We start from the raw sequence: 21,667 nt of genomic DNA, 5'->3' as shown, positions 1-21,667 counted from the left end.
CTGGCCTCCCCCCATCAGATTGGGCCTCCGCTCAGACTGGATCCCACATTCATACTCGACCTCCCCCCTCAGACTGGGCCTCCTCTATCAGACTGGATCCCACATTCATTTGGGCCTTCCCCCTCAGACTGGGCCTGCCCTGTCAGACTGGATCACACCTTCATTCTGGCCTCCCCCTCAGACTGGACCTCCTCTATCAGACTGGATCACACCTTCATACTGAGCCTCCCCCCTCAGACTGGGCCTCCTCTACAGACTGGATCTCACTTTCATTCTGGACCTCCCCCACTCAGAATGGGCCACCTCTATCAGATTGGATCCCACTTTCATTCTGGGGCTCCTTCCGCCCTCAGACTGGGCCTCCTCTATCAGACTGGATCCCACTTTCATTCTGGGGCTCCCCTCACCCTCACAATGGGCCTCCTTTGTCTCACTGGGTCTCACTTTCCTCCAGATATCCTCTCTTACACTTGGCCTTTGCCCTCAGACTGGTTCTCCCCTATCACACTGCATTCCACATCCATTCTGGGCCTCTGCCCTCACACTGGGCCTCCCCCCTCATTTGGGTCCCTTTCCTCAGACCAGGCCTCACCTGAGTGCAGGATAACGGTGACAGACACGTACAACGACTTCCCCACCAGGGCATCTGCTCCAGAGGGTTCCACCCCGCTCAGCAGGACCTTCCGTTCCAGCCTGGCCTCCCCACTGCCATCATTGATCTGGGGGAGGAAGGAAGGCTCAGAGAGGGGGAGGGGCACAGGTGAGGGAGGGGAAAGTCCAAAGTGGAGGAGGCTCAGAGGGGCAGAGCACCTGAACACGGGTGAGGGACTGGGGCAACGAAATCCTCTGTTCACCATCCTGGACCCCAAAGATGACGAAGGCTATTCCATCCACATTCTTCCCATACAAGAACCTGAGAGGCAAGATGGTCTCAGATGCTCCTCTCCTGAAGGGCAAGCCTGCCTGCAAACTTCCACGGACCCCTGGTCCCTCGCCTGGTGCTTACCTGGCCAGTATCTGGTTCTTCACTCAGCGCCCACCTGGTCCCACACCTGACCACACTGCACCCGGGTTCCCTTACCCGGCCCCTACCTGGCTCCACCCCTAGCTGCCAACCTGGCCCGTCATCTAACCCTCACCTGGCCCCCCTCCCCTCCCCTCCCCTCCCGCCTGGCCCCATTCCTAGCCCCTCACCTGGCTGTGATGGTGACCTCCAGGCCCTGTGGGTCATCAATGTAGTAGAATTTCTCTGTAGGCTCCACTTGGACCTCAAAACTGGGCAGCACTGGGGTCGAGACAGCACCAGTAGGCTGTCAGCACTGGGCCTGGCACTTGGGGCCCCCACCCTGACTCCTTCCTCCTCTTACCGTACTCCTTCACCTCGAACTCAGCAGAGAATACCTGCTGTGGGGCATCTTCATAGTGGGCTTCTATCTTCCACTGCCCTGTACTGTGGGGAAGGCAGGTGAGTGAGCCAGCCAGACGCCCTCCCTTGGCATAGGGAACCCCCTCTAGGAGGGCCTGACATACTTGACCTGCTCCGGGATGTTCCAAGACAGGGACGAGATGCCAAACAGCCTCCCAGAAGACAAGAAGTCCCTCTTGATGGGAACACCGTCGGGGGTCTGACAGGGAGGGCATTTTTTTCAGAGACCTGGCTTAGCCCCTAGGCTCTCTTCCTCCTCTCTGTGTCTGGATACTCTCTGTATCATGACTACTGGGGCAGTGGTTATGAACATGGACTTGAGTCAGTCAGCCTGGGTTCAAATGCCCACTCTCCCACTTACGCGCTGTGTCACCTTGGGCAAATTACTTGATGTCTCTGTGCTCAATGTGCCCAGCTAGAAGAAGGAGAGGAACATAGCCCCTACCTCACTGGCTTGGCACGTGATTCATGTAAGCTGGAGCTCACTCTCGTCGGCGGCTGTCTGAATACCGATAGTAACTAGCATTTATCACCTACTTTGTGCGGGACCCTGTGGTAAGCATCCTATGGGCGCTAAGTCACACAGCATTGCCTACCTTCGACTCTTTGACCTACAAGAACACAAAGTCGTGTGGTTCAACCTAACACACAGTATGTCATTCGTTGCAAATAACTAAACACCCGGAGACATCATGAAAAATCTGGCTTTCTGGCTTCTCTTGGAAATTGGGATAACCGTGGATACGGGTTCCTGTTGGCACATAGCGACATTTGACTGGAACTGGGCAGAGGCTCTACCCTTAGAGGTGTGTGTTCTCCGTTCCCCACAAATCCCACTGATCCCCACAGTCAGCTTGTGGCTGTCAGGACCGGGTCCCTGTTACCTTTGCGTGATTGCAAGAAATACTCATGACGATCCTCTGAGAACCACCTACCTCTTCCCCCTGTCCTTCACTTCCTCCTTCCATTCCCCCTCCCCCCCACCCCTTTCCTGCCTTAGCCCAGTAAATTGTAATGAAATTACTGTATGCCAAGCACCCATCCTGTCTGGAATTTAGGTTCTGTGGAGGTCTAGGGAGCGGGCAATTAGCAAAAGAATACATTCAATTTATAGGATGTCTAAAGGAGATGACAGGAAGGGAGACCAGTGGAGTGTGTGTGTGTGTGTGTGTGTGTGTGTGTGTGTGCGTGGGTGTGCGTGGGTGTATGAGTTGGGAGAGGGTGTCTGCAATTTTACAGGTCCTCAGAGAGGCTTCTCTGTAAAATTGTGCCATCGGTGACATTTGAGCAGAGACTTGAATGACGTGATGGGGCAAGCTATGTGGGTATTTGGAGGAAGAGCGTTTTGTGAGTAGTGGGGGAACAGCCTGTGCAAAGGTCCTAGGGCTGGCTCTGTATGGCAGTTGGAGGGACAGCAATAAGGCCCATGTGGCTGGAGCAGAGTGAGTGAGGGGAAGAGGGGGAGGAGAGGAGGAGAGGAGGACAGGTAGGGGACAGGGCAAGTCTTGCAGGGCCTTGGGGAGTGCTGGGCGGACTTAGGCTTTTACCCCAAGGAGGTGGGAGCTCCTGGAGGGCTCTGGGTGGAGGAGGGTGGGACAGGAGTTGGGTGCTCGAGGCTGCCCCCTGGCAGCAGGAGGCGGATTGGGCTACAGAGAGTTTTTATCTGTCATCTCAATCTTCAGCTGAGAAAACCAAGGCCCAGGAGGGTGAAGTGACCTGTCCAGAGTGACACGGTCCCCAGAGGTTTGTCTGGAGCCGGAATCCACGGGCAGAAGCATCACTGTGCCTGGTATCCCTGGATCTCTGCCCTGTGTCCAGAGCTCTTTCTGTGTTCGTGGCTCTACAGGTCTCTTTGCCTTTAGGCCTCTGCAGTCCTGCCTTTTCCGGAATCTCTTCTCTGTCTCTATCTCTTTGTCTCTCCCCGAGTCTCTGCCCAGGGGGAGTCATTGTCTGGGTACCCCGCTGCTGGTACCTGGATGCTGACAATAACGATCCGGCCCACGGGCAGTAGGTCGTTGTCCATGGTAAAGATCCGATAGAGGACTGGGAGATGATGTTAGAGAAAGGGGGCGGTGAGTGAGGCCCTGCCCCTCCCCACAGTCTCCCCCAGCCCCCTCTCCAGCCACCGCCCAGCCCCTTACCCGTGGATCCGGGGGTATAGATGGACTTGTCCGTCTGGATGAAGAGGTACCCGCTCTGAAAGCTGACCAGCACCACCTTCTCCACCACGGTGCCCCCAAAGTCCGCCTGGACAGTCACGAATTTTTTCCCCTTCCCTGATGTTAATTCCTTGCTGGCTGGGATCTAGGCATAGCCAGAGAATCATTGAGATGCTGCCTCCCGGCCCCTTGCCCGCATTCAGCCCCAGGCTCTCAGTGGGGTCCACACCTGCCTGCCCTTCCTGCCAATAGCACCTGTCCACCACACCGGGTCTCCCTGGTGTGCCCAGGTTGGGAGCGGAGGGGTAGTAGGGGAGGGAGCAAGGGTCTAAGATGGGTAGGGATCAGAAAGGGGGATGAGTAGGGGGAATTAGACAAGGGGCTCAGAGGACCTCTCTTAGGAGAGGGGCTCAAAGCTAGGGGCTCAGGATAGGAGAAGCTAATTGAAGGAGGAGTCTCAGAGAGGGGAGGGGCTTCCAAGTGGCACCTGGTCATAATGGGGAGGGGCTTCCAAGTGGGATGGGTTCAAAACATGGAGGAGACTCAGAGCGGGGAGGGGCGCCAGCAGGTGCACGCACCTTGATGTTGACTGTGCTCATGTGGTCATTATCCTTGGTCAGATAAGTGTTTCCTCTGGACAAACTTAACTTCCTGTCTGGAAAGTCGTTGACGCTGACTGTGACAGCAATGTTGCCTCCATAGTCATGGGCCTCCAGCAGCACCTTCTCCTCATTCTCCAGCCGCAGGATGTTGGGGGTGATCATGGAGAACCTGCAGGTCGGGTGGAACACGGGATGGAGCTGCCGTCCTAGGGACCAGGGTTCCAATCCTCACCCACATATCACGAAGCCCCCAAATCCTGTGAAGTCAGATCTCGAGGCCTCCAAGTGATTCTGCAGCCACGGAATCACTGAACATACCACAGGCACCCAAACCCGCAGACCCCTGCTTCTAGAAACATCCGTCTCCCATTGTAACCCGAGTGCCATGAACCCCCAGCTCATGAAATCATGAGCTCACAGGCACCTCCACCCACGTGCGCCCTGCATTCTACTAGGACCTGAACCCCACCCCCACCTCACAATAGCCCCGTTTGGAGAAGGCTCATGACCACTCACATGGGGTCCCCCGGTGCCAGGGGCAGGATGGGAAGCAGCAGCAGCAGCAGCAGGCTGGGGCCTGAGGCAGGCCCCATGGTGCAGGGACGGTGGAGGGACAGAGGGACGGAGGAAGCAGACTGGGAGGGAATGAGCAGAGGCTGCTGGAGGCTGCCTTTTATCTGGCTCCCGCCTCCCCCCTGCAACCTCAGCCCAGCCCGCAGCTCCCGTGGCTTCCCCCTTCCTGGAGCTGCCCCAGATTTCTCAATACCATTTCCTAAGTTTTTCAATCCCTGGGGCCAGTGTGTCCTGGGGTAACTAACCCAAGGGCATGTCCTCCAGCAAGATGGACACACCTTCCCCCTGCCAAGGTCTCCCTCAGGGCCAAGGTCAGTTGGTAAACAGGGACCTTTCCCTGTTGCACCTACTTAGTGGTGGAGGAACACTGAGGGCCAGAGAGCTCCCCACCCCAGGTATCTGGGCCTGGCGCCCAGTCTTCTTTTGGCCATGCGTTTGTTAACCAATGCCTTCCTATGGGTTCATCTCTATGCCCATTGTGCCCGGAAGTGTGGGAGAGGGATGGCAGGCAAGATAAGCCAGCAGGGGAGAGAGAGGAGGAGGCCTGGAGGATGGGATTCCCGTTAGCTGGCGTGCCCTGCCCAACATTCCAGCTATGGACAGCCGGAGGGCCAGGCTGCCTGAGTTGAGGCTAAGTGGGGTCTCTGGAAGGCACTTAACCCTAACACAGTATTGGCTGTGTGTCCCCGATTCCAGTTGAACTGGTGTCCTGAGTTTCGTCTGGCACCCCAGCTGGAGGAAGGAGAAGAAGGGGAAGGAAGGGGGAGGATTTCTGGGTGGGGGGAGCCCGGGCACCCCTCTCCCCCCCACCTCCTTGAGTGCAGTGATTTCCCTGCTGCACCCCCCACCCTCACCCTTGAGTCAGTGACAGGCCTGGGAACAGCAGGGACTGCCCCTCCCCTCCTGGCCCCCCACTTCCAGGATGGGGTCCTTGCTACACTGCTTTCTGAGATTCTCCCTCCAGGACCCATGGCCTGGGCACCTCCCCCACCATGCAGCCCAGGCCTCCCCTTCTCCCCCTACTCATTACTCATTAACTGGAAGGTAAACTTGGCCCGGCTGGATCTGATCTGCCCCATGGCTGCTTCCCCCGCTCCCCTGCACCTCTGACTCAAGCTCAGGAGGGGCCTGAGCATCAGGGACCCCCACCCTGGAGGGTGCAGGGGCAGGCTGGACATTCAAAGCCATGAATGTCCCTCTGAGCATTGGGTGACAAGCCAGTGGCATGGGGCAGGCAGAGGCTCATCCTGGTGCCCCGCACGTGGTGAGGCCCCACTGCATGTGGACTGTATGTTTATTGTTTCCAACACCTGCTTCTCTTCCTCACCTTGTTTCGCTGACAGCCCTGCCCGTCCTCCAAGCCGTCCCCCATCGTCCTCCCTCTCCCCTGCACTCACTGTCCCAGTCCATCTGTCTGTTGTCTGCACCCCTGTGGTCTGTGGCCTCCCTGCTGCAGAATCACTCCTTTCAGCCCATGTACACACACAATATCGTATTTCATTCCCTGTGAAGTGGGCACGCTTATTATCACACCCATTTTACAGATGAGGAAACTGAGGTTCAGAGAAGTGAATTGACTTGCACTGGGCTACACTTAATCTGTCTCCTGTCCTGCACACACGTGCACAGAGACATGCACAGTGACACAGGACACCCACCTGCCACAAGCCCTGAGCCCCTACTCACCAGCAGGGGTGTGGCCACCTCCCCCAGCAGCCAGCAGCAGCAGCAGGAGGCCCAGGCCCAGCTGGCACGCACTGCAGGGCTGTCTTCACCTGTGGCTGCGCCCCAGCCTCGTGAATGGGATGTCTGTCTGTCCATCCACCATATACACTGAGGGCCATAGAACTGTCTCCCCATGCCTGAGCAGATGAGGTCCTGAGTCACCTCAGGGCAGGGCTAGCATGGCTGGGTCCCTGAGGGCAGGGAAGAAACCACAATTGCCCAATGGTCCTGGGCTTCACACGCTGCAGACTGGCGCCTATGGGTACCTGGGTTCAGCCTTTGGTCACTCCGCGATCAAATATTTCTGGATACGTGTGTGCCAGGCACTGTTCTAGGTTTGAGGCCACAGCTATGAACAAGACAGACATAAGTCCCTGGTGTTAAGGAGCTCCCATTGTTGGGGTGAGAGACAATGAGCCTCGTAAAGAAGAAAATACTATATAGTGTTTGAGATGGTGGTTGAGGAAGTGCAAAATACAAGAGTGGTTTGTGTGTGTGTGTGCGCGTGTGTGCGTGTGTATGCTGTGTGTATGTGTGCATGAGATGAGTGCAGGTGCAGGCATGCATGTTGGTGCATCTGTGCACACATGCGGGTGTGTGTAGGTGTGTGCATGTAGGTGCGTGTGCGTGTCCGATGTGCATGAGTGTTCACGTGCACGGGTGTGTGCAGGAGCAGACACACATACGCCTGCATGTGTGGATGTGTGTACATGTGCATGAGTGTGCCTGTGAGTGTGTGTGTGCATGCGTGCATGCATGGATGCAAGTTCAAATTGGAACTCACGGACAGGTGGTGTAACCACCGGCCGCTAGGTTAACTAGGCTGAACCCAAGGCCTGGGAGTCGTCCCGGGGGCACCTCGAACTGGCCTGAGTAGCCCTCTTTCTCTTCTCCCCCACATCCCACCTTTTCGCAAGCCCTGGCCATTCAGTCTCAACGTCTGATGTGAACCCAGCCGCCTGTTTCCAGACCCACTGCTGCTGCCTTTGCTAAGTGCTGTGGGCTGAGTGTCTGTGCCCCTCCCCCGTTCATTTGGTGATGTCCTGATCACCTACCTGATGGCCTCTGTAGGTGGGGCCCTGGGGAGGCGGTTAGGTCAGGAGGGTGGAGTCTTCCTGAATGGGGTGAGTGCCCCTGACGGGAGACTCTCTCCCTCCCTCTCTGTCTCTGCCATTTGAAGACGTTTGAGGACCCAGTGAGAGGGCCACTGTCTACAAGCCAGGAACAGAGCCCTCACCAGAGCCCGACCAAGCTGGCACCTGTGTCTCAGACTTCCAGCCTCCGGAACCCTGAGAGATGCATGTCTGCCGTTTGAGGCACCCGGTGTAGGGCATCTTGTTACAGCCGCCAGACTGCACTAACACACTAGGGCATCCGTCATTTCTGGCGTGACCCTTGCAGTGGTTTCCAGCTGGACGTTCTCTCTGCCTCTTGCCACCTCCTAATTCATTCTCTGCCCTCTACAAGTGTGAACTTGTTTATTTGTTTCCTTTAATTTATATGGTTTAATTTAATTTACTATTTTCTTTTATTTTAGAGGTGAAATTCACAAAACATAAAGCAACCATTTTAAAGTGAGCAGTTCAGCGGTATTTAGGGCATTTCCACAGTCGGACAACTCTGGTCCCCAGACGTTTTCAGCGCCTCGAAAGGTAAGCCCATACCCATAAAGCAGTCCCCATCCCCCAGGCCTCCCAGTCCCTGCCAACCACTAGTCAGCTTTCCTGCTCTATGGAGTTACCTGTCCTGAATAGTTCAGGTATTTCAGAAAAGTGGAAATACTCAACCTGTGGTCTTTTGTGTCTGGCTTCCTTCACTGAGTATAATGTTTTCAAGTCTCAGCCAGGTCCTTGCTTGTTAGGGCTGAGGAATGTTCTAGTGTATGGACACATCCCAGTTTGCTTGCCCATTCACGCGCTGAGGGACACTTCAGTCGTCTCCACCTTTGGGCTACTGGGCAAAGTGCTGCTATGAGCATGCTCGCACGTATATTTGTCTGGGTACCAGCTTCCAAGTCTTTGGGCACATAGCTAGCATTGGAATTGCTACCATCAGCTTTCCAAACACATAAGTCAGCCTTCATGTCTTCCCTGCTTAAAATATTGCAGTGGCTTCCCACGGAGGCCTCAGGGGCTAGCACATTATGCCTCGTGGCCCAAATCCAGCCATCCCCCTCTGTGTGTACGGGAGTGGCTCACTTTAGTGAGCTGCAGATACCCACCAGGGGCTTCCCTCTCTGCCTGTTCCCCACTCTGCTCCCAGTGCCCACCTCCCTGACTCACAGTCAACATCTCACCACGTCCACACCCTGTGCTGGTCATACTGGCCGCCACCTACATGTTGGAGAATCCTGTGTTGGTAACTACAGGGCACTGAGTGAATGAATCTCATCTTGGGAGTTGGTGGCTCAGCAAGTTGCCTTGCCTTTGACAAGCTCATCCAGAAGAGAAAGTAGACCTTGGGATGGAAAGGTTGGCTGGGATCTGGGTATCACTGGATCAGAGAGAAACGGACCTTGGGGTCACCTCGTACTGCTTCCACCTTTCTTGGGTCTCCAAACTGTTCCCCTTTGGGTGAATCTCTTATCATGGAGAGAACAGCTCTGGCTGCTGGGCATAGAGGATGCCCCCCACCCAGGATGGCCCATCCCATGTGAAGACGGCATGGTGGGACACAAGTTTCTTCTCTTGTTTTATAAGTACCTTCATGATCTCCTCGATTTTATCTTGGCCCTCAAACCTTAAGATATTTACTATCTGGCCCTTTATAGAAAAAGCTTGGCCTTCCCCTGAGCTTAGAGTAGACACAAAGTGATCTTCACTATCTTGAAGTCCATACCCTGTGCTCACTTGGCCTCAGGCATCTTGAGGACTTTGTACATACTGTTTCCTTCATCTGGAATGTTCTTTTCCAGATTCTCCATGCCTGGCTCCTCCTTGTCATCTGTGTGTTGGCTCAAGAATTCCCTCCTGACAGAAGCTATCCCTGTATTCCCTGACCATCTGCATTAGTCAGGGCTCTCCAGAGAAAGAACCAGTAATATCTCTATCTGTCCATCCACCCACCCACCCATCCATCCATCCATCTGTCCGTCCATCCATCCATCCATCCATCCATCTGTCCCTCCGTCCATTTATCCATCCATCTATCCAACCACCCATTTTGCAATACACCCATCCATCCATCCATTCATCTATTCATCCATTTGTCTGATCATCCATGCATCCATCCATCTACCCGCCCAACCATAAATCCATCCATCTGTTCATCCTTCCATCCATCCATCCATCCATCCATCCATCCATTTTTCCAATCATCCATCCATCCATCCATCTGTCCATTCGCCCATTTATCCATCCATCCATCCATCCATCCATTTATATATTCATTCATCTCTTCATCCACCCATCCATACATCCATTCATCTATTGCCTACTATCTATCATCTATCTATGTTATCTATCTATCCACCACTTAACGATTTATATGTATTATCTATGTATGTATGTATGCATGTATGTATCTATGTATCTATCGATGATCTGCATGCACACACGCATACACACACACAATTTATTTTGAGGAATTGGCTCATGTGACTATCGGGTTCATCAAGTGAATATCGATGGAACACATCAAGTCCACGCTGTCTTTAGAATGTGAGTTTCAAAGATCATATCTGTGTTGTCACAGTCTGGAACCATGGTGCTCAAACAAAAAAATACCAATGTATTAAAAAAAAAAAAGGAAGAAAATTAATCCTAGGGCAGAAGAAAGGGAGAAATTGGCATGAAAAACATGACAAGAAGGACCTAAAGGCGGGTGGGCAGACGTCTGGTCAGAGGTCACCTAGTGAGACTGGGACACCTAGTGAGTGGTGAGAATTTTTGAGTCTCCCCTTGACAGGGGTGCCTGACAACCAAGAATGGAAGTAGCAGGGTGACTGCGAATATATTTCTCCCATATTCCTGGAATTGGGAAGTGGGGCTTACAGGCACTCGAGGTCTTAGGGGAAATGGGTGACTGCCAGTCTCAGGACTTTTCTCACGATGACCTCATCTACAGCCAGAAACTGGATCCCACCATCCATAGACCAAGACTTACTAGTGGTGTTATTAATCAGAAGAGGCATCCAGGGGCCCAGGTTCCAACAACAGCCAGTGAAATGAGTTGCCTGTGACTGCTGCCCCTGCGCAGCTCAGGTGATGCTGTGACTACAATGCCCACCTCCCCCCCACCCCTGCAATCTGCTCTTGAAAATGGACTCATGCCTTTCCCTCCCTGGGTCACTCAAATATCCGGTGAAAACCTTGCCAGCCCTGCCCCTTATTGCCGCCGCCTGGGAACAGCCAGGAGGAATGCAGGCAAAGTAGTGAATGGAGTTGCACACACCCTAGAGATGATGGGCAAATGGAAAGAAGGTGAGAACAGGTGGGGAAGAAGGTGAGGAGGGGGAGGATCTGGGTGGGGAGGAAGGTGAGGAGGCAGAGGATCCAGGTGGGAGAAAGGAGAGGAGCAGGAGGATCCCGGTGGGGAGGAAGGTGAGGAGGCGGAGGGTCCAGGTGGGAGGAAGTTGAGGAGGGGAGGATCCAGGTGCGAGGAAGGTGAGGAGGTGGAGGATGCAGGTGGGAGGACGATGAATAGGGGGAGGATCCAGGTGGGGAGAACAGTGAGGAGGCGGAGGATCCAGGGGGGAGGAAGGTGAGGAGGCGGAGGATCCAGGGGGGAGGAAGGTGAGGAGGCGGAGGATCCAGGGGGGAGGAAGGTGAGGAGGGAGAGGATCCAGGTGGGAGGAAGGTGAGGAGGGTGAGGATACAGGTGGGGAGGAAGGTGAGGAGGGTGAGGATCCAGGTGGGGAGGAAGGTGAGGAGGGTGAGGATACAGGTGGGGAGGACGCTGAGGAGGCGGGGGATCCAAGTGAGAGGAAGGTGAGGAGAGGGAAGATCCAGGTGGGAGGAAGAAGAGGAGGGGAGGATCCAAGTGGGAGGAAGATAAAGAGGCAGAGGATCCAGGTGGTAGGAAGGTGAGGAGGTGGAGGACCCAGGTGGGGAGGAAGGTGAGGTGGGGGAGGATCCAGGTGGGGAGGATGATGAGGAGGGGGGGTCCCAGGTGGGAGGATGGTGAGGAGGCAGAGGATCCAGGTGGGAGGAAGGTGAGGAGGCAGATGATCCAGGTTGGGAGGATGGGAGGATGAGGAGGAGGGGGAGGACCCAGGTGGGAGGAAGGTGAGGAGGCGGAGGATCCAAGTTGGGAGGATGGGAGGATGATGAGTAGGGGAGGATCCAGGTGGGAGGAAGTTGAGGAGATAGAGGATCCAGGTGGGAAGAAGGTGAGGAGGTGGAGGATCCAGGAGGGGAGGAAGGTGAGGATCCCGGTGGGAGGAAGGTGAGGAGAGGCAGAATCTAGTTGGGAGGAAGGTGAGGAGGGGGGGGATCCAGGTGGGAGGAAGATGAGGAGGCATAGGATCCAGGTGGGAGGACGATGAGGAGGCGGAGGATCCAGGTGGGAGGAAGGTGAGGAGGCTGAGGATCCAGGTGGGAGGAAGGTGTGGAGGGTGAGGATCCAGGTGGGAGGAAGGTGAGGAGGGTGAGGATCCAGGTGGGAGAAAGATGAGAGGGGGAGGATCCATGTGGGAGGAAGGTAAGGACGGTGAGGGTCCAGGTGGGAGGAAGGTGAGGAGGGGGAGGATCCAGGAGGGGAGGAAGATGAGGAGGGTGAGGGTCCAGGTGGGAGGAAGATGAGGAGAGTGAGGGTGCAGATGGCAGGAAGGTGAGGAGGGAGAGGATTCAGGAGGGGAGGAAGGTGAGGAGGGGAGGATCCAGGTGGGAGGAAGGTGAGGAGGCGGAGCATCCAGGTGGGAGGAAGGTGAGGAGGCGGAGGATCCAGGTGGGAGGAAGGTGAGGTGGGGGAGGATCCAGGTGGGGAGGATGATGAGGAGGGGGAGGTTCCAGGTGGGAGGATGGTGAGGAGGCAGAGGATCCAGGTGGGAGGAAGGTGAGGAGGGGGAGGATCCAGATAGGAGGAAGGTGAGGAGGGGGAGGATCCAGATGGGAGGAAGGTGAGGTGGGGGAGGATCCAGGTGGGGAGGATGATGAGGAGGGGGAGGTTCCAGGTGGGAGGATGGTGAGGAGGCAGAGGATCCAGGTGGGAGGAAGGTGAGGAGGTGGAGGATCCAGGTGGGAAGAAGGTGAGGAGGTGGTGGATCCAGGTGGGGAGGACGATGAGGAGGCGGAGGATCCAGGTGGGAGGAAAGTGAGGAGGCAGAGGACTGGGGAGCCCTCGTGCATAATGATGCTCGTGAGGGCTGGGGTAAAGCAGGTGAGGATACCGGTACCCACACAGTGGATGAGAGAAGGATGTAGGTGAAGATACTGGTGAGGACCCTGAAAAAGAGGCAGAGGACACACAGGTCACGATGCAGGTGGAAAGAAAGCAAGTAGGTGAGCACTTGGCACAAACGCAGGCTCACTTCAGACTACGTGCAGGTGCAGTGCAGGTGCATGTGGGCACGGGCTCCCCGGGGGAGGAAGCAAACTTGCAGGTGATCCACAGGGAGGAAGGAGTTGCAGGGGAGGAAGCAGGGGATCACAGCTGCCTCTTCCTCCCTCTCCAAGACCTTCTGACTTTGGGAGACACATGAACTCTCAGTGAAGCTTTATTGTGGGGACTGTGGGCAGGGGTCAGTTGGGACAGCCAAAGACAACCATGTTCTCAGTGAAGTTGGCCAGGTCTTGACACAGCTTCTCATTCTCCTCATCCTGGCATTCATCAGCCTCTGGCCACCCTTCCAGCCAGGTGTCCTTCCCGATGATGTAGCTGATGCTGCGGGGAGGACGGCAGGTGAGGATCAGGGCAGGGAAAGCATGGGAAGGGGCGACCCACTGCGGGGGGTGGGGCATGCACAGGGCTGACACTCACTTGGGTTTCTCTCCCCACAGGTCGGCGGACATGCCCCACATGAGGTAGTGTTTCCCCTCCTGCAGCTTCAGGGCTTCTCTGCACTTGATGTGGCTGATGAACCTGCGCTCCTGTCCAACCTGCACCTCATCAGAGCCTGGAAGGGACAGAGAGGGACGCTGAGTGGGGGAGGGCAGGGAACCAGCAAGAAGGAAGTGGAAAGACAGAACACAGACTGCAGGGCTGACCTGATTTGATGATCTGCTCGATGACCATTACGTAATCATCAAAGTCTTCTGACAGCTCCTTCTTGAGAAGCCTGGTCTTGTACACTGATGGGGGAGGAGGGGAAGGACGGTGGGGTCACGGGCAAGGGGGGCTGCGGGGACCCTCAGCTGCAGGCGCACCTGGGCATATGGCGTCCCCAAGCAGACACATGCAGGGTCACAGCCACACGTGCAACAGTCCCTGCCCCCCAGTAACACACCTGCCACATGTCTTCCCACAACCACCACGTCACACAGCCACACACGGCCATGTGCACAATTACACTCACCACAGTGGAGTCCTATGCATAATCTCCCATCCACTATCCCCCACAAGCACTGTCTCTCATCTCCATGGCTTGGCACGACTACAATGTCACACACACAACGGACAGACGACCATATCCGCTCTCACACTGGCTGCACACCCGGCCGACTCATTAGCATGGCTCCCCATGCACTCATGGCCCCTCATAACACATTTACACCCACACACACATCGGCTGCAACCACAGGCTGACGTATAGCCATATGCAGCCAGGGGCACTCACAGCCAGTCACACACACAGCCATGGCCACACAGTGTCGCTCACCCAGGCACCCACGTGCAGGTGCCCACTCACCGTAGTCTACTCCTGGTTCACAGGCCTTGTCCAGACGCTCGTCCAGGGTGATCTTTTCATCCATCGGGTGCATGAAGCAGTTCTCTGTGTGGTGGATGAGTGGGGACATGGTTACATCACGCGTGTTGTCCAGGGCCCCCCGCCCCTGGGTCCATGTGGATGTCCACTGGGTGTGGGCTTTCAGAGCCCCCTTGGGCCACCCCCATGGAAGGAGGATCTGGGGGTGTGTGTCCACCCTTCCTGGCTTCTCTGCACCCACCCTCAGCACAGCGGCACATGTCTTTGTGACAGAGCTTGCTCAGCAACCCGTCTTCTTTGTCTGGGTGGTAGAACCGGATGCAATTCTCATCTGTGGGCAGAGGGCAGGGAGGTGTCAGAGGGCTAGGGCCTCCAGCCCAGAGACCCAGGGGCTTGGATTCCCAACTCCAGTCCCTCAGACCTGGAGAGGCCATGTCCCCAACCCTGGGACCCTCAGGCCCCCGCCTCACACGGGTCCCTTGGACCCTCAGGCCTCCCAGGCCCCCCAGACCCTAGGTGGGCTGCTCACCCAGGTTGTAATAGGAGTACACCTTGACCGACCCAGGCTGGATAAGCCCCACGTTGAAGTACTGGTGCACCTTGAAGGTCAGACAGTCCTCCTGGTCATGTGAGATCTGGGGGGAAGGAGGAGGCTGGTCAGTGGGGCGACAGGTCGTGTGAGATCTGGGGGGGAAGGAGGAGGCTGGTCAGTGGGGCGACAGGTCGTGTGAGATCTGGGGGGAAGGAGGAGGCTGGTCAGTGGGGTGACACGGAACGGAGCCCAGCATAGGGTCCTGGGGGTTGAGACAGTGGTGGAGAAAGTGAGGGAGTAGGAGTCTCCACCAAAAGATTGATGAGCACTTCAACACAGCCATTTCCACTTATCCAAGGCTTGAAGCTACATTATCCCTGCCAGCCTCCTTTCCTAGTTCAGTGTGGCCATGTGATTGAGTTCTGGCCACCAGACTGCTGTCTCTGCCCATGAAAACATCCATGGTTAATGGTACTGAATGCTATATTTAAAAGTTGTTATGGGATGGCACCAGGAGGGCATAGTCGGTTAAATATCCGACTCTTTATCTCAGGTCACGTCATGATCTCATGGGTTTGACTTTGAGCCCCACATTGAGCTCTGCTCTGACAGCACATAGCCTTCTTGGGATTCTGTCTTTACTTCTCTCTGCCCTTCCCCTGCTTGTGTTCTCTCTCTGTCTGTCTCAAAATAAATAAACATTAGAAAATTGAAAAGAAAAACTTATTGAGAGGGTAGATCTTAAAAGTTCTCATCACACACACACACACACACACACACACACACACACACCCATTAAAACTATGTGAAGTAATAGATGTGTTAAGTAAACTTATGGTGGTGATCATTTCCCAATATACACATACATCAAATCATTATGTTATGCACCTTAAACTTACACAATTTTATATGTCAGTGACCTCTCATTCAAGCTGAAAAAATAAAGACAGAGAGAGAGACAGAAACAGAAATAGATATGCATAGGTACGTATATGTGACAGGTGTATTTGAAGGAACAGGCTAACAGTTAGTGAATTTGCATAGAGTGTATATGGAACTGTGTTTTACTGCTGTGCAATTTCCCTGTAAGTTTGGAATCCTATAGAAATTTAAGTACACAAAAAGTCCAGAACAAGAAAACGTCAACCACTAGCTCATGCACAATCCTCTTTTCTTCCAGGGAGGAGGGGTCCAGCAGAGGACTCTAAGATCCTAGGGATTGCAGAGCCCCAAGAAGGAATGTGAGCAGATCCCTGACTTAGTGTATGGAGCAGAAAACCCTTCCCTTAGCCTCCCAACTGGACTTTACCTGAGTGGGAGGCACAAGACTCTTGTGTTGGGACCCTCATATTCTTGAGAGGCTTATTACAGCAGCTAGTGTTACTTATGCTGACTAATATGGGGTGAGGGGACTTTGGGAATTTTGGAAGTTAGCAGGGGGCATGTGAAGATAGGGAAACGGGAAGATGTAAGTAGGGGAGAGGAGGAAGCTCAAGTCAATGTTAGAGAGGAAGGCAGTGACAGAAAGTCAGATGGAGAGCAAACATGGAGAGAGAAAACCCAGGGGGAGCGGAGCAAGGGGAATGCTTTTTAGCACTGAGCAATTTATTTTTTAAACCCAAGTGGCTCCCTTCAAAAGTTGTTTAGGACTATGATGAGAAGAAGTTGGAGGAAGCAAGTGTAAAATGAGGTTGGAATGAGACTGGTCAGAAGTTAAGCTGCTTAGAAAAGATGAGATGACCTGGGTTGTCTACCTTACTTTATATGCCCCTTCCCTCCACCACCTAGCAGCAGCAGTCTGTGCTTGGGCCCCTGCTTGGGCCTCATGTGACCCAGATGCAGGCCAGTCTGTTGGAGGTCAGATCCCCATCGGAAGCCTTACCTTGTCCAGGTAGATGATGAGGGTGTTCTTATTGGAGAAGGCCTTGTTAAGCTCATACTTAGAGATGTATCTGTCAACGCCGTTGCTCAGCTGCGGAAGGGTAAGACTTGTGAAAATTGCCCTCAAGCCTTTGTCCACTGATGCCAGCCCCCAAGCCCAAGCCCTTCATACCAGGTCAAGGTCACCAGTGTCAGGAGAAAAGCCAGTCATCATGGATATATCCAGGATCGACATGGTAGCATCCTGGTCTCCCAGGTACCTGAATAGGGCAGGGAGAGGGCACTTGGGTCCCAGGGTAGGGTTAGCCCTGGGGCACAGTGTCTGTACAAGGGGGTCTGGTCAGAGACTGGGGTTACTGGTTCCCACACAGCAGCACAGAAGGATATTAGATTGTGGGAAACACTCCCCAAATGGAATAAAGGAAAGGCAGTGTCATGGTCAAGGTGACTAAAAGCTCAGGCTCTGGAGCCCCTTTGCACGGGTTCAAATCCCAGCTCCATATGACATTTGATGAGTCACTTGACCTCTCCATGCCTCAATTTGTCCAGAAAATGCAGACAAGAAAATGTTACCATGGTCTAGCTCAATAACGCCAGGCCCCCAGCACCAGGGTACAGTAGTCGTAATTGCATAAAGTACGAGTACAAATCTTGTCTCTGGATCTTGAGTTTACCAATCATTGTGCAAATCACAGACACGCATCACGGTTAGTGACCAATCACGTCATTCCTTTCAAAGTCTGTCTGTGATGGGTCACTGAGCAGTTCATGCACAGACAGCAAGGCCTGTGGTTGTGGTACTTCCTTATCTCCCAGGGATAAACTGCATGACGTTTCACAAAACTGGTCAACTGGCAGAGGGATCTGCCAGCCAAGATGAAAGGCAGCAGAGAAATGAAGACACTGGAGGTAAAATTTGAAAGCACAGAAACGGAGTTAGAGAAGGAACAGCAGACTGTGCGAATGTCACCCTTGCTGCCATTGGAGGGACCGACCGGCTGTCTTGTGACATCGGCCGCTCAAAAGATTAGAGTTGGAAGCTGACCTAACTTAGAAGGGAGCGTGACAATTCACTATGTCATAGGAAAGATGCCTGCTCAATCCCTCCCCCAAGTGACACAACAGAAGGAAGACCCACAGCACTTTTGGTAAGTGTTTTACAAAGGAGAACAAGAATTGCTTGTTATCTCCGTGTTCTAATGTTGTAGTTTACAGCATGCTAAACAAATTCTCATGTTACTGTAATTTCCATTTCTCTGTACCTTCCTAACTGGCAGTTTGAGAGTTCTGAAGCTGTGATAAAACGCTTTAAAGGTCATGAACAATGGCAACTTCCCCCACTGATTTGTTGACACTGCTTGAATAATTTCAGGTTATGGGGCCATCACTCGTGTTGGACTGCCAATGCAAAGTGAGGACTGCCTGGGGTACCCACCTCCTGGCAGGTACTTCAGACAATACCAGATGCACAATACGCTCTTAGAAAGGATTAGGTCATGGAAAGGAGAAGTCTTGCTATAGACAGAGGAATGGCCAAGATGACCCCCAGTGACCCATCACTTACTTGGTACAGATGTCAAGGATCATGGTGTTCAGGGCTTCCTGAGGCCTCTTGACTAGAAACACAGACAGAAAAATGGGAGGGGGGTGTCCCTGGGTCCCAACTCAGGAAGGAGGCAGACATTAGAATGAGGGTGGGGGAAGGGTAACAGGTAGGGTCTTAACTCTTTTACCATCTTCAGGAGCTCGTCGTATATCAACCCTGAGGTCAAACTTCTTGCAGGTGTGTTTGCTTTTGAGCTTGGCATGGTACATTGTCACCACCTGGTGAGATCACAGGGCAATGCAGTGTCAGCCCACTTGAGTTGAGAAGAGGGTCCCTTGGGGCCAGAGGGGCTGAGAGAAGGCGGGCCAAGCTGGTGTGTGTTCCTGTTCCTTACCGACAAGGTGCCCTGTCCCTTCCCTTTAGCTGTTACTACGAAATCCTCATTTTTCTTGGTCTGCAGGGAGAAAGGAGAGAGGAGAGAGGGTGTTAGTACCAAGCCTTCTGCTAGCTGCAACTGACCTATCTCTTGCCTCTGGCAAACCCTGGCTGGTATGGAGGGGGACAGCAAGGGTTTGGCTAAGCAGCTGTACCTCTTCTGACCGCAGGAGGCTAGCAGATTCCCAGAGGATGGTGTGCTTGATGAGAGAGTTGCGGCTGGGCAGTTCAATGGATACTTCCAGGTTCAGGTCCTTGTGGTCAGGGACATCCTTCTGGTATTGGGCCAAGGCTTGGAACACCATGAAGGTGGCCTAGAGCCCATGAGAAAGAACGAGGGTGAGCCAGGAGACTGAGAAAGGGGTTAAAACCCACTGGAGAAGGAAGAGAGTCATGTCAGAGGGTGGGGGATACTGACACTTTAGCCTAGGAACCCCTGCCCTAGAGAAAGTGAGGATAAGATTAGGGGTTATTATACACTGAAGACATGTCCTAGATTCTCCAAGAGACAGAGACTTAGACAAGAGCTTGGCAGACTGAGAAGGGGTCTAGAATTCACCAGTAATTGCAGGCATCAAAGTGAAACTCTAGCAACACTGAGAATATGGCCTAGCCTCATCCACAGGAGAGTCTAAGACAAGGGTTTGGAGTCACTGAGAATGTGTTTAGAACTTAGTTGTAAAAAAAAAAAAAATGAAGTTGAGTCTGGAGATACTGACCATATGACCTAGAATCCAAAAGGGACACTGAGAATGTGACTGACAGCTCACCATAAAGAAAGGGGGTCAAACTGGAGCCTGAGGTTATTAAAAACCATGTTCTAGATCCCACCAACCAGGGTCAGAGAGGCTTGGATGATGTCCTAGAATAGCCGAGAACATGGTCTGGAACCCACAGTAAGATGAACTAACACTGGGAGCCTAGTAGAACTGAAACATGGTCTAGAGCCCACAGGAAGATATGAGCTAACACTGGGAACCTGGCGGAACTGAGAACACGGTCTAGATCTTAGGAGGTTCGGAACACAGTTTGGGCATTCAGCATGTAGTGTAGACTCCACCAGTGCATTCACAGCTAAAAATCCACTCCAGCCACTCTGGCTTGTGGACAGAAGGGCTGCCCCTCTGAGTCTTAACATCTTCTCTGGGAGGCCAGTGGGAAGCCAGAGGAGGTAGGCATGTAGGTGCCTGGGGGATATGGGGTCACTTGCCTGGGTGGAGCCGTAGCCCCCTCCGTAGTATCTCTGCTCATTGAGCCAGGTTGCGACGGGGCGTACAAAGTCAAAGTCTTTGAGCACCAGCAGGGCCAAGAGGGCATAGGATGTGGCCTCCACGCTGTAGAGCTTCTTGCCAGGCTCCTCCCACCTTGTCCTCTCTGTAGAGAGAACCCCCACCCCCATGCTGATTGCACTGTCCAGCGAGGAGATGGCTCAGAGAAAAGTTGGAAAAGACTCACGCTAGACTCACACTAGAACTTCTTGTTCACATGTCCTGACTGACACCCAAGGCACTCACTAGCTGGCTCCTGCCTACTCTTTTCCTTCATTAACCTTCACTCCTCCATTGAAATTCTCATCTGCAGCCCCGCTGATTTACAGATTCCCTAAATTTTCCATGCTCATTCTTACTTCCTGGGCCTTTTTGTATTCTGTACCCTCTATTGGAGCACCTTTTCTCCACCCATTCCTGCTTAATCCCATCCTGCACAATTCAGCTTCAATGGCACCCCAAGAGTAGGTGAGGTCCTCCCTTCTGTCTCTCAAAACATCCTGTGCTGTCCTGTCCCAGAACTATGATGTCTATATCCATCTATTAACTCATTTCTTTCCTCAACTGGAGTGCGAGCCATGATGGCAGGAGCTGTGCTGTATTCACTGTGATGTCCCAAGTGCCCAAGAAAGCACTTTGTGGCAGAGATTGTCAGTAAGAAGCATTCACTCCTGTGGGGTGCCTGGATGGCTCAGTTGGTTGAGTGTCCAACTTTGGCTCAGGTCACAATCTCAAGGTTCATGAGTTTGAGCGCCTCATCAGGCTGTCTGCTGTCAGCACAGAGCCAGCTTTGCGCACTCTGTCTCCTTCTCTCTCTGCCCCTCCCATGCTTGCACTCTCTTGTTCAAAAATAAATGAACATTAAAAAAAGACCTGTTCCCTCATTTCCTGGGCAGAGAGTTGGACTACATCTCCCAAAAGTCTTTGTAGGCAGGTATGGACACACGACCGTGCTCTGGATGATGGAATGGACACTGGCAATGTTAGGGGCCCCTTCCATGCCTGGTCTACCTCCCTTGAATGATCCACCTGACCGTTTCCCCTTCTGCTTAGATGGAGTGGATCCCAAGCACCCCGTGGTGGCAAAGGCATGAAAAGATAGAGGCCCAGATCTCCACATGACTGTCTGGAAGAGAGCTGTCCACCAACAACAAGCTTCCATTGTGCTAAACCACCTCAGTATATGTACTGACATATGTGACATCAGTGAGTGCAAACCTGATGCAGTATATCACCTGACCAATGATTAAGTGCTCACTGTGTGCTGGGCACTGTGCTAAATTCCCTATGGCATTATCTTATCTAATCCTAATTACCCTTGACAGAATGACGGCAACAACATCGGAATAGAGCTCTCACTGTATGCTAGACCTTCTACCTGCATTACTCCTTCAATCTTGTCAACCACCTATGATGTAAGTATCTTCTTCAGATGAGGTCCAGGGAGGGTCAGTGACTTTTACAAAGTCGCACAGTGAGAATGTGGCAGAGGGGGATTTGAATTTGGGTCTGACCTCAGAGCCCACATCTTTTCTCCTGTGTCATAGCAAGTGCTCAACACACACTTATTGAATGAATGATGCCACGTTCTTGTGTAGCTTACGGTGAGGATTCTGACACCTCAGACCCATTCAGCCAGCAGGGCTTAGCACCATCCGCTCCAGCTCAACCGGAAGCTGCCCGTCATAGCATAGCTTAGAGCCACACATGCCAGCT

The 21,667-nt window shown here is 53.5% G+C and overlaps 2 protein-coding genes across 4 annotated transcripts in view; both read right to left on the bottom strand.

Moving 5' to 3' along the window:
• The window catches only part of LOC128314963 (complement C3-like), a 44,956-nt gene extending 40,098 nt beyond the window's left edge, over positions 1-4,858 (bottom strand). For all 3 annotated transcript variants that reach the window (XM_053219996.1, XM_053219998.1, XM_053219997.1), the window contains exons 1-9: positions 4,704-4,858; positions 4,164-4,356; positions 3,568-3,730; positions 3,399-3,469; positions 1,531-1,625; positions 1,368-1,450; positions 1,195-1,285; positions 811-913; positions 593-719 (exon numbers count right to left, since the gene is read on the bottom strand). In XM_053219996.1, coding sequence (XP_053075971.1) covers positions 593-719; positions 811-913; positions 1,195-1,285; positions 1,368-1,450; positions 1,531-1,625; positions 3,399-3,469; positions 3,568-3,730; positions 4,164-4,356; positions 4,704-4,780 — 1,003 coding nt within the window. In that variant the 5' untranslated portion in view covers positions 4,781-4,858. The remainder of the gene's footprint in view (positions 1-592; positions 720-810; positions 914-1,194; positions 1,286-1,367; positions 1,451-1,530; positions 1,626-3,398; positions 3,470-3,567; positions 3,731-4,163; positions 4,357-4,703) is intronic.
• Positions 4,859-13,124: 8,266 nt separating this feature from the next.
• The window catches only part of LOC128314961 (complement C3-like), a 39,711-nt gene continuing 31,168 nt past the window's right edge, over positions 13,125-21,667 (bottom strand). The window contains exons 29-41 of the mRNA XM_053219994.1: positions 19,894-20,057; positions 18,839-18,997; positions 18,643-18,702; positions 18,436-18,526; positions 18,267-18,318; positions 16,875-16,962; positions 16,704-16,793; positions 14,819-14,924; positions 14,531-14,620; positions 14,272-14,355; positions 13,631-13,714; positions 13,404-13,539; positions 13,125-13,307 (exon numbers count right to left, since the gene is read on the bottom strand). Of these exons, the coding sequence (XP_053075969.1) occupies positions 13,166-13,307; positions 13,404-13,539; positions 13,631-13,714; positions 14,272-14,355; positions 14,531-14,620; positions 14,819-14,924; positions 16,704-16,793; positions 16,875-16,962; positions 18,267-18,318; positions 18,436-18,526; positions 18,643-18,702; positions 18,839-18,997; positions 19,894-20,057 (1,346 nt within the window). The 3' untranslated portion in view covers positions 13,125-13,165. The remainder of the gene's footprint in view (positions 13,308-13,403; positions 13,540-13,630; positions 13,715-14,271; positions 14,356-14,530; positions 14,621-14,818; positions 14,925-16,703; positions 16,794-16,874; positions 16,963-18,266; positions 18,319-18,435; positions 18,527-18,642; positions 18,703-18,838; positions 18,998-19,893; positions 20,058-21,667) is intronic.

The sequence above is a fragment of the Acinonyx jubatus genome, chromosome A2 (genome assembly GCF_027475565.1).
Source record: "Acinonyx jubatus isolate Ajub_Pintada_27869175 chromosome A2, VMU_Ajub_asm_v1.0, whole genome shotgun sequence".
In the NCBI taxonomy this organism is placed as follows: Eukaryota; Metazoa; Chordata; class Mammalia; order Carnivora; family Felidae; genus Acinonyx; species Acinonyx jubatus.
This window is presented reverse-complemented; position numbering and strand designations above follow the sequence as displayed.